Here is a 13,311-nt window from a genome sequence, read left to right on the forward strand (position 1 = left end):
CTTCCTAAAGAAGTTGTGATTGCATCACTGGATGGATTCAGTATGTCAATTATCTCATTCCCTTCCATTTTAAGGGAGCTAATGATTCTACATGCATAAATGAAATGCTGATTTAAGTTTCTAGGTTCTAGCCAAATTATCACAAAAGAGAAATAGATAAAATCCTGTATCTTCTTTAATTTGGACAGGGTAATCAAATGTTCATCCAAAACTGATTGATACATTCTTTCCAAAATTTGGAATTCTTGCCTTCACTTAGTTCAATGTGCAACAGATTTGAAGAAGTCAAAATTTCGAATCATGTTTTTATCAGTTCAAAATAGACCACTTTTATGTAAATGCATTTGCAGGAACTATGAACTATTGCATAAGATTGTTAGAAATAATGTTTGAAATACACATTTATGAAAAATTTACTGATATATGGTCTATTAATTCATAAAGTTCTTTTGCAAGATTAGTATATATAAATTGCTACTTGCAAACTTAAAGTGAACATCCAATATACTATTAAAGTGATCATCCAACATACTGTTAAAGTAACCATCCAACAAATATCAACCCATTTTCAACAATGGTCAGCTAGGATACGTCACGTTTCATACACATGGTCCACACGGAAAGGAACAAAAAATATTTAAATTTGACTGCCATATAAACACGATCCCACACACTTCCGACCTTTCCCACGACAAAATTAAAAAAAAAAAGCATATCAAGAACATAAACTAGCTACATACTCCACAGCCTTTACGATAATAAACAGTAACCACTGCTTTTTCACCATGTCTCATCAGTGATTTAACCAACAAAATATATTTACTTTCAAACATGCAACAGCTATTAACAATCCAAAAAATGAACAATAAAAGCCACTTACATTGGATGATTATGATTCTAATAGAGGTGATGTTCTTTGAGTTTCCGGTGATCTGTACGTTGACGAGCAGGTGGGGGTTTCTTCCGATGGTAGGAGATGAAAGCGCCCACGCGAGAAGAACTCGGCTGCTGCACGGTTCGTGGGTGACGGCTCGTTGAGGGCGTTCCCGATGGCCGGCGTCGCGCCCAGCTGCTCCGTTGAAGAGACAGCGGGATGATCAGGACTTAGAGGGCGCCGTTATTGATACCAATGATGAGGATTGATGGGTTGATGGGGAAAATGCCGAAACAAAGGGTTGATTGATTTGGGAAAAAATTGTGAATATAAGAAATTAGGTGGTATGTTAAACTAAACAGCTAAAATAGGATTAGGGTTATTAATTGATTAATTCTTTCTATTAATATTAATTGGGCCTACTAAACAGCCCATTGTATACATTGTATACATATCTCATTGTCTCCCTAGCGGTGCTCATAATAATAATATAATGGTAAAACATGTTTTGGTGTTCAAATTTTTTTTATTCTTTTTAATAACTTACTCTAGTATACGTCAGTTATTCTACGTTACAAAACTTTCACTATCTCATCTTCATTCACGTTCTCTCCTATCTCATAAATCTATATAACTTCTATAATTATCTCTTTCTTCTCTCATTCTCTCTCACTTCACATTATTATTTATGCATAATAAAAAAATTTCTTTCGTTTCTCATTCATCTTCTCATACATCCTTCTTACTTCATCTAAATATAACCTAAAACGTAATATAATTTGTTTTTGTAGTTAAAGTGTGAAACTATGTTTATATGTTTGTTTTGATTAATTAGATTAATTACAGTTGACTGGATTGGAATATTCACGTTGAAGTGGTTGACCGACTTGGCAAGATTATGACAGGTGACGAAGACAAAATATGAGTGAAGACAGCAACACCTCGCCAGAAGGCGTGCCATACCGAAAAAGGATTAGACGAGGAAAATAAATTGATGTTCGACAACTAATATGACAACACCATTCTCACAAATATGCCTGTTCATCAATACTCGGTATCAGGTACTCTTAAGTTATAATTCTTATTAATAAATTTATGTAGTTAGTATATCATTTGATATGAATTATTTTTTTTACAATATATCTATATTATTGTACTCTTAGTACTATTTATGTATAATTTATCTCCTGAATGTACTCTTAATAAATTATCAAATTACACTTATTTTTCATGCTAATAATAAATTTTTTAAATATTGAGATATATAACAGTGGAGTTGGTCCAAGTAACAGACCGAATGGTTCAAATATCGGTAAGAACCTGTCTATTTGTTTAATTAATAATAATCTATTTTTCTTAGGTGTTAATTCGATAAACCTTCCATAATTATCCTAAATAATATTATTATAGATATTATTATAATATTTTAATGTACTTTAAATTAAATATTTATAACAATATATAAAGAAAATAGGAGAGTTTGTTATTTAATTTCTACTTTTCCATCTTAATTCTATTAATAAATAGTATTTAATATAATTATCCTCTTAAAATTTGGTCCAAAATATAATTATTAGTTAATTTTTTTATTCTTTGTACAATTACCTTTTTATTCTACACATAACTTTTGTAAGGTCTCACATCGGTTGGGGAGGGGAACGAAGCATGCCTTATAAGGGTGTGGATACTTCTCCCTAGCATGACACGTTTTGACGAGTGAGTGTTGGGGGCTTCGGCTAGCATCCCTATCGTCAAACATCGGTTGGAGAGGGGAACGAAGCATGCCTTATAAGGGTGTGGATACCTCTCCCTAGCATGACGCGCATCCCTATCGTCAAAGGCAAAACTGTGAGGCCTTGTGTGCCAAAGCGGACAATATCGTGCTAGCGGGTGGTCTGGGTTGTTACAGATGGTATCAGAGTCGGAGCCCAGATCGATGTGCCAGCGAAGATGCTGGGGTCCCACATCGGTTGGGGAGGGGAACGAAGCATGCCTTATAAGGGTGTGGATACCTCTCCCTAGCATGACGCGTTTTGACGAGTGAGTGTGGGGGGTTTCGGCTAGCATCCCTATCGTCAAAGGCAAAAAAGTGAGGCCTTGTGTGCAAAAACGGACAATATCGTGCTAGATGGTATCAGAGCTCCTTGTGTGCCAAAGCGGACAATATCGTGCTAGATAGTATCAGAGCCGGAGCCCGGATCGATGTGCCAACGAGGGCGCTGGGAGTGTCCCACATCGGTTGGGGAGGGGAATGAAGCATTCCTTATAAGGGTGTGGATATCTCTCCCTAACATGACGCGTTTTGACGAGTGAGTGTGGGCCAAAGCGGACAATATCGTGCTAGCGAGTGGTCTGAGCTGTTATATTATAGATGGTATGAACCAGAACCCGGATCGATGTGCCAGCGAGGATGCTGGGCTCCCTTAGGGGGTGGATTGTAAGGTCTCACATCGGTTGGGGAGGGGAAGGTGTGGATAACTCTCCCTAGCATGACGCGTTACGAGTGAGTGTGGGACTTCGACTAGCATCCCTATCGTTAAAGACAAAACCGTGAGGTCTTGTGTGCCAAAGCGAACAATATCGTGTTAGCGGATAGTCTAGGCTGTTACATTGTCTAATATTACTTATTTATTACAACAGTACAATAATAATTAATAAATATAAAATAAAATATTTTTGGGCTAATATGGATTAATTTCTATTTCTTCACAAATATTTTCACAGTATTATTATGACCAATCCGGTAATATATTTATGACAAGTGATATGCGGCACACCTATACTACGGCGCTATGACATGAAACCAAGTTTCATTGGCACAAACCATGTGTTATGAATATATTTCACATCTCATATATCACTTTAGAGATTAAATATGCATTTTGGAAAATAGAGTTTAAATAAATTATAGTTACAAAGTGGATGATCAAATAGAACCCATCAAATTATTAGGTTGATTTTGCAAAATCAAGTGATGACTCCTTTCCATGATGAGTGTTGGCAAAGAAGTTGTTCATATAATCTTGGAACAAAACTCTTCTATAACGAGCCACCCCATCTTTCTTCACAAGCTCTTCCAATGGTCCAATTTTCAATGTAGGGTTTGGAAAATTAAACAGTGCAACTGATACCCTCGATTTAGTGCTTGTCCTTACTGCATGTTCAGCACTCTTATACTTTCCAAATATATTATTAAATATAATTATATTTTTTTAGCCATTTTTTCTTGCTGATTCATTATCAATCAATTTTTTTATTGAGCCAGATTGATCAAGTAATAGAGTTAACTTTGAATCACAGAACGAACCATGTTTCCAAGAGTAGTAAACATAAATTTCATCACCAAACAAATTAAAGAATACAAGAACAAAACAGTTTTTATTACATGTTATGAATCTTATAAAACTATTTTAGCACTTGTTCTTAAATAAAAAGGAGGAATTTATTAATATAAAATGCTAAGAGATCAAAATAACTTACTTATCCTCTACTATTTTAGCACTTGTTCTTAAATAAAAAGGAGGAATTTATTAATATAAAAAAAAAAAAGAAAAAAAAAACTTATCCTCTATTTTTATTTTTATCTTTTTCAAAAAGACAGAATTAAAAGTTTATTCTTATTTTAAATATGCTTACACAATAATTTCAAATAGGTGAAAAAAGATGAAGGAGAGTAGTTGTGAGTTCCAATTATCTTTAAAGTTTTAGTGACTTAATAATATAATTAGTCTAAAATAATAATTATTTCATATGTACCTCAATAGTATCACCAATGTTGATGACGAGAGCACCAGGAATTGGTGGAATTTCTAGCCACTCTCTATGATTATTATCTTCATCAAGTTTGACATATAAACCACCAATGTCATCTTGAAGAAGCACTGTGATGGCTCCAATGTCTGAGTGGCGCCCTACACCAACAGTGAGATCTGGATTTGGGCATGATGGGTAATAATTCATGTTGATTAGCTTCATACCACTGTGAATATCAACTATTGACTCTTGTACTTTCACTTCTAAGCTCTCTATCAACACTTCTAATATGTCCCTTACCAACTTGCTTGCGGATTTCAAATAATCAAGTGCATCTTCCCTGAATATTAGAGGGAAATGGAAAAATTAAATAAATAAAGAAGTTCCTCTTGTGAAACACTTTTTTTTTAATATTGGATTCAGATGGATATTTTGCTCAAAAATGATTCATTGTGTGTGTTGTACCAAATTGGGGACGCTGTAATTTTTATTTTTTAATTCGTTAAAATTCTATTTTAAAAATGAAAAAAAAAAACAAAACGACTATGTCGTTTTCTATTTCAATAATTAAAAAAATATAAAAGAAAAACGGTAGTCCCGTTTAGTAGTTTAATAATTTTTAAAATTCAAACAAATATTTTTTTAATAAAAACGTCAATGGCGTTTTTTCTTTTTAATTAATTAAAAAAAAATGTTTAGACAAAACGTCAATTTATCTTCTGAAAAAAAAAATCATAGCAGAATTAAATTTACCTAAAGTCAAATAACCTGATGTAATACATATTTTTATTCAACACTGAAAAAAATTAGCCTTTCTGGTGAATATTTAGATTTTTAATTGCAACTTTCAGTCCATGAGAATTGTTCTCATTTTAGTGGGGCACATTTAATATGGGTTGTTTGTGAGATTTTGTAACCAATCATTAATTTAACTTTCAATGTAATTACTCTCCCACCGTTGTCTATTTATTATACAGGTAACTTTTAATTAAAAATAATGCATTTTTTAAAAGAAAAACGTCTAGGAAATTCAACATTAATTCAATCAATTAAGTTGAAAATCAGTTAACAATTGAAAAGAAATGAACATTATAAACACGTCCGAAACTAAAAACAATAAAAAATTCAATAAAATTCAAGTAAAAAAATATTTGAAAATAAAATAAAATAAAACTAATTTAAAGTTTAAAATTTAGTATATATAAGATTTGTTTCGCTGTAGTCTAATAATGATTATTATTATTATTATGTGAAGTTGACTAATTTTTTATTTACTCTCTAGTGAGCTTGATTAAAAATTTACTAACCTTAACATTGCTGATTAGTGTGTTTAGATTAATTTAACTTTAAACATACTAGTTTCACGTGTGAAAAGTGAAAACAAAAAAGAAAAACACTTGATCTTTGATGAAAAAATGCAAGAAAGTAAAGAGAAGTCCATACTTGCATTGATTAGGCCAATATTGTAGAGCATCTTGATCGGTGGTATACCCCATACTAATATAGTCTCTCCATTCTAACGTTGTTTCTTTCTCAGGTGCAAAGCTAGTCGCATACTTCACTTTTGTACTTGGACTCACCCCAGGGCAAAATAGAGATTTCTCCTTAGGTGACAAGTTGAAGAACCTGTGTGATGAATCTTTGAGTGATTCCAACAACTCCAAAGGAACACCATGATTCACCACCTGGAAGAATCCAATTGTCTCAGCTGCTCTAACTATTTCATCCACCACCTTCTTGTGATCTGGACCCTTCAGTTTTGATAGGTCAATTGGGGGATTATTATGTCTTCTTGTTCTTAGTTTATTGATTCTTTCTTCCTCGGGTTGTACGTACCTATGAAATATAAACACAATTGAACATAATTCGAACATATTTACATCAATTAGCTCATATAATTTTAAGGTGGTATCTAATTATCTAAATTGACACTTCTTTTTTTTTTTTTGTCATACACACCCACCTACCCGCCTAAGGCGATTTTCAACCTCCATGTATTGGGTTTGAACCGCATGCAAATTATTTTCTATATTAATTTTGGATTTTCGGATATAATCTTCTTTATTTTTTCCTTTTGTTTAATTTAAAATACGATCTACTGAATTTTTAGTCCCTTTATACGATTTTTGAATCCGTCTTTGTAAGGTTAAGGCAAGACTCAAATTGTTTAAAGAAGAAGGCCCTTATCACTTTCTCTTAACTCCCCTCATTATATTAAAAAATTAATCAGAAATATCCAAACCAATGTTTTATTATATTCTTGCATATGGATTTAACGGTGAAATTAATTAAAGTATCAATATTGCATAACTTCATACCTTTCTGGAACCTCTGATAAACCCGAGTCTACTAGGCCTTTAACACCATTTCCCTCTTTGACAACAAATTCATAAAGTGAATCTGAGGTGCTAAAAGTTGGTGGAGCCATTATGGGTTTTAAAGTGAAATTTGTGTTTGATATGGAATGTGAATTACTATGCTCTGATGCAAAAAGCATGGTCCCCTATTTATATTGCGGGTTAAGTTAGTAGGTCCGTCTAATTACGATTTATGAGAATAAAAAAATGAAAATAATAATTAGGGTTTTTTTTTTGTTGACTATAATAATTAGGGTATTGACTACCTAACATAATTCTATCAACCATTAAATATTTAGGTAGACTAATGAGAGAAAAACAATTTTTATAGAGAGAGAATATAGATATGTTTTGTGGTTGCTGTTGTGACATGTTTGTTGTCTAAAAAATGGACTATAGCTCTCTACGGAAAAATTAAATTGAATTAGTCATCTGATTAGTTTATTCATTTATTTAAATGGTAGGATTCTAATTTTTTCTTTATATAAGTAATAACTCATTAGTTAGTAATAAATTCTTAATAAAATTTAGATTTATAATAAATTAATCGTTAATTTATTGAATTAGATAATACTATGAGCCAACAAATTATATCTCAAATGACATAATCTTTTCAGACTTATTTAAGAGATCGTAAATTTAAATATTTCTTTCTTCAGTTAAAAAAAAAAAAGATAATACTGTGAACAAAAAGCATGGTCTCGGCGTTAATGTCATTAGGAAGAAATATCACCTCTTTTAGCTGTCAATCCATCCAAAACATTACCCTCACGGGACTTCCTTAGCTTCCTCTCTTTCTCTCTCTTCTATTTCACTTAAATACCCTTCTTCACATTCATCATCGTCATTGAGTTACAAAATGAACATCTCCTATATTATTTAGAATAACCATATGAGTACTAAGAATAATAAACATCTTTTTAAAAATTTAGACTGATTTTGAGGTTCACTAAAGATCGAATTTTTGACCTTTCAGATCTAGCATTCTAATACCATGTCATGATATCACTCATCCCAAAAGCTTCAGCTGATGAGAAAAGGTAACACTAATGGTTATATCTCTAATACTCCATAAACTTCCATTATCTACATTGTACAAATATTCCATTGATTCCTCATACTTCTCCTTTTAATTTTAATCAATCATTGCTAAAATCAATTTATACAATTAATTAATGTTATGCACATTTTTAAATTTTAAACTATTGATAATTCGTTTTGTAACGGTTTAAAATTGCTGTAAAATCCTAAAAAATCGCCACTAATTCCTGCCTCTCTTGTACTAAAAAGAAATCTTGTTCGGGCTTTGGGAAAGTGTGAAATGATGAATGTAGGAACGGATTATGATTTATGAGGTAGATAAATGTTGTTTTCACGAATTATGAGTGCTTCTTAATTAAGATAGAACCAGACAAAAAACAATATTGTTATGAAAAAGTATAAGGAACTAAAATTTATTAGCAAAACACTAAACAAAATTACATTAATTTATATTAATAATTAATTAATTTTAAATTTTTTAAATTCAAAATTTTAAAAATTTAAATGATTAAGTAAACCTAATTAAAACCTATAAAAACGTTTCTTTTCTCTTTCATTAACCTACCTATCTCTAACAATCACACACACAGACATCTCTCTCTCACCGTCAGGCCATCTTCGTCTCCCCATCGCGATCCTCTCCTCTTCTATCGGCGAGTCGTCGGAACCAATTCGGTTCCAGCCAGCCTCCGCACTCCCATCACTGCCTCCACAACCTGCTTATAACCGAAGAAGAATCTCTTCATTGCCGCTTCTATTCCCTGCATCGCTTGCAACACCTCCACCACACTCTCTTTCTTTTTTGCATAAACCCTCATCGCGGCCTCTACTATCCCCGGCCCTTCCTTCGGATTAACCTCCACCTCCAATATCTCCGGCACCATCCTCTTCATCTTCCTACACATCTTCGTCACCTCCACTAGTTCCTTCGACCGGAAGTAATTACAGAGACTGCATATGGCTTCACTTGTTCAAGGCCAAGGTACCCTTCCTATCCAACAGCAACCGATTTATAATCCCAATCAACAACCTGGCCCAATTAACCACCGTCCTACCCTGCAACCAGTTCAACAAAGTTTGGCTCAACAACCTTTCGCATATATGCCCATGTCTTCTATCACCGACATCTGCGTTTTGGGATATTAGATGCCGTTTTGATGACAAAGAGACTACAAACTACACACTTGATCTTAGTCAAAAGGAGTCCTTGAACAATTACAGAAATATAAAAAATATTCATTTAATATGAAAAAAAATATCATAATACTTAACAAAAGAATATCCAGTTATATTTTAGTAAAGATAATTAAATATCTATAAAATTTAAAAAAAATTATGAAATTCTTAAAGAAATAGAGACATTCACATTTGTAATACAAAAAATTTCGAAAAATATATAAAAAAATCCATTTAGTATAAAAAAGAAACATTCTGATATTTAGCAAAAGAAACATCCATGTATATTAACTCATAGAGATTTTAAATTTACCCAAAGATATTTGGCTGATTTTTTGCTAATACCTTTTGGTTCCTTAATATTGCTCATATGATAATAAATATTCATTGAGTTCTTTAGATCCACTGTAGTGATATATAAAATAAAAAATTTTTACTCACAATTTTTGTATGTTTAATAGTATTTATATACTATATTTTTGGATATTCTATAAATATAATATGGCATAATCATATATAGTAAACAAATTTTATATAATAAATTTTGAATTAAGTTTTTAAATATAATTAATATAAAAATAATTGTAAATTTAATACTCATTATTAAGAGAATATTTATCAAAGATGAAACTAAATTAAAATAGCACAGACAATAAAGTGAAAAAATACTTCAATCAAATAGAAGAATAAGTGTTATTAAAATAAATTTTTTTTTGTTAAAATTGAATTATAATAAAACTATAATCTACCAACTTAAATGTATGTATGTTATAAAATTTAGGGTTAAATATGATTTTGGTCTTTAAGATATAGGTCGAAAATTTTTTTTGTTTTTAATCTTTTTTTGTATATAAAATTGTCTCTAAGGTTTAAATTCAAGTTTTAAAATTATATTTTTTACTTAAATCTTAAAATTTTAGACCAAATTATCCGTAACAAAAAAAAATATAAAATAAGAAAAAAAAGAAAAATAAGAGAAGGAGAGTGTTTCTACTTCTGCGAAAGGGGAAGCGAAGAAGAAGAAGAAAAAACTGTCCATGATCCACCTCTGCCTCCGCTTCCGCTGCCAAAAATTTAAAACCAAGTTAATCCTTAGAGACGATTTTAAAACCAAGTTAAACCTTAGGGACCATTTTATAAGGTTGGGGACGAAAAAATTTTCGGCCTATACCTTAGGACCAAAATCGTATTATATCAATTATATATGTTTTTAGTATATTTTGTGATTGAAAATTATCAACATTATGCTCCCATTTCCGAAAAATATTAAATTTTTAAATTTGTCTTTGAATTATATTAATTTTAAACTTCGATCCAAATTAACAACAAACTTTTCATTAAAAATAATGACAAATTTGTGATCCAATTGAAAAAAAAAACATTTTTTAAGAAAAAACTTTTGATTTGAGTTATTAGCTGTTAAAATTTTCTAACTAATTATTAGTCGCGACTTTAGGACTTTAATTATTTTCTCATTTAAAATAGCTTTAGATTAGTGACGAAATTGTGACAAATTATATTAGAGTGTTTGACAAATTTACTTCAAACTTTTCATGAATTTTCCATGAATTTATATAGAGGTTAGTGACTAGCAATATGAAATAATGACAGAATAAGGACGACTAACTTGTTTCCTCACAAATTAGTAGCAACATGAAATAAGTGAGGAAAGTCTATCAGTTGTTAAGCGGTCGTTAATTTCTCACTAAATAAGCTTTTAATTAGTGGCTCAATTCCGATCAGTTACTTCTAAAATTTTTTCGATTAGCTTTGGATTTGTTATAACTCTGCGACGGATTTCCAACGAGATTAGCGAGTAATTTGCTATAAAATAGGTAGGATATAGCTTTTGCTTTTAGACAAAATTGCTGTTACCAAGTCGCTCGCTAAATTAAACTTGTTACAACTTAGTGACAAATGTATTTCGCTCGCTAATCAGCAATCAGCGAACGAAGTGTGTCAGTTGTTAAACGGTCACAAAATTCTCGCTACTTAGGTCTAGGCGCTCGATATCCGTATTTCTACTTTAACGACTAATTAATAAAGAACACTTCCCTAGTTGGATGAGTTATATGTTGCGACGAGTTAGCAACAACTGTTTTCTATTGCTATCGTAATTTTGAATTTTACAATAATATGCGATAAAATTTTGAATTTTACAATATATTTTTTAAATTTTGTTATATTATTTTATTTTATTTATTTTAAAATTGATGTTTTTTCCATAATAATTTGATGATATTTAAACTATAAAATATAAAATTATAATTTTTTTTATGTCAAGTTGGATTTTCTTCTTAAAATTATATTTTCTTAAAATGATATTAATTATGCCACAAATTTTATATAATAAACAATTTATATTCTCTGTCAAACATAACTTCTATGCACATGTATCCAAATAGTTGTTATTATGCCATGCAGTACCTATTTTTTTCTAAAATCTCACAGTTAATAATAATAAGAAATACACTTTTTTTTTCCTTATAAATTGACATCTTCCTCGGTTATCCTTTTGAGTCAATGAAAAATCTGGCCACAGCTTTCTTCCGTAGACCGTAATATACTTGGATTCCGTTCTTTGTAAAATATCTCAATTTCCTTATCACTTTTAGTTATGAAAAACGACCCGAATGAGTTGGATCTGCGGTGAAGTTAGACAATATTTATTAGGGGAGAATATTTTTTTAATTTTTTATTTTAATAAAAAAATTAAAAATAATTATATATAATTTTAATTAAAAATAATAATTAAAATTTAAAATTTATTTTTTATAAGATAATTGAATATATTATATATTAAAATAATTAAACACAAATATCTCAAAATTAATTTTAAAAATTATAAATATAGGTCGTTACATATTTGTTTTTAGAATCTTCAAATGTTTATTCAATTTTTTTAGACATTTTCTGCAAAATTATTAAAAAAATGTATTATGCTTCAATCTTTATGTAAATAATTTAAATCACAACCATAACTTATGCAATAAAAAAATTAGTAACAATATGTTTAGAACTGAAATAAATTAAAATTTGCAACTTACATAAACAATTGAATTCGACGTTTTTTCCTTAATTCAAAATTATCTATTATTGAATATGTACTGAAAGTAGCTGCAATTTAATTTCTTTTTCAATGTAAATGATTAAATTATCTTTAAAAAATTCGTCTGTCATTTTACTCCGAAGCCTTGTTTTAACAATTTTCATTGCCGAGAAAATTTTTTCTGTTGTTGTTGTAGATACTGGAAGAGTCAAGACATTACGAATCAGTCTATCAATCAAATGATAAGTTCTTGATTTTCTTGTTTCTTTCAATCTTTAACATAACTCAGAAACTGTCCCAACATCTTTTAGATGATTCGGTATATCAAATGCATAATGTTGCAATTGAGCATTTAAAAGAATCCTTTCATGATCACAAAAATCTGAAGGATAAAACTTTTCAACTAACTTGCATATATTCTGAATATTAAACAACTTAAAATTGTCTTTAGGGTCCAAAGCAGTACTTAAAATCAAAAGCTCCATGGTTTCCTCATTGTATCTGCTATTTAACTCTTAAATTTGAGAGTTAATTGCTGCAAAAAACACATCTACTCGATAATGATGCTCGATTGTTATCTTTAGTTGACGAGATCGACCTCTTCCAACCGTGTAATGTGTATTCATATCAGGGATGTCAATTTCATATTTCTCACAAAATTTTTTAACAATCTCAAGTAAATTGCACCAACCATTATCCCTCAATTTTTGAAGAAGTAGTTTTGATGTGAAAACAACATGCATTGCATTTAAAATATCTTGAGATTTTTTTTGCAATGCTTAGCACAAAATATTAGTAATCCCCATAATTTCCTTCATCAAATGTAACGAAAAAACAAATTCAAATGAGGATAGCACTTTGTTGATACCATAAGCCTCACCTCTTTTAGCAGAAGTTGTACCAACATCAATAATGTTATTAAGAACAGTATGAGTAGCTGCAAACATTCTTATCAAGTTATAAACAGAATGAAAGTGAGAACTCCATCTTGTATTTTCAACTCTTTGTAAAGTGCCAATTTGATTTGTACCTTGACCTATTTCTAGCTCATCATCTTCAAT

At 30.5% G+C, this 13,311-nt stretch overlaps 1 protein-coding gene across 1 annotated transcript; it reads right to left on the bottom strand.

Moving 5' to 3' along the window:
* Positions 1–3,561: 3,561 nt before the first annotated feature.
* LOC107471942 (scopoletin 8-hydroxylase) lies at positions 3,562–7,092 on the bottom strand. The gene is made up of 4 exons (XM_016091493.2): positions 6,946–7,092; positions 6,071–6,463; positions 4,620–4,967; positions 3,562–4,057 (listed from the first exon to the last, which is right to left on the bottom strand). Exons 1-4 carry the CDS (start codon positions 7,053–7,055, stop codon positions 3,823–3,825), a joined length of 1,086 nt encoding a protein of 361 aa, XP_015946979.1. The 5' UTR covers positions 7,056–7,092; the 3' UTR covers positions 3,562–3,822.
* Positions 7,093–13,311: the final 6,219 nt, after the last annotated feature.

Source organism: Arachis duranensis, chromosome 1 (genome assembly GCF_000817695.3).
Source record: "Arachis duranensis cultivar V14167 chromosome 1, aradu.V14167.gnm2.J7QH, whole genome shotgun sequence".
In the NCBI taxonomy this organism is placed as follows: Eukaryota; Viridiplantae; Streptophyta; class Magnoliopsida; order Fabales; family Fabaceae; genus Arachis; species Arachis duranensis.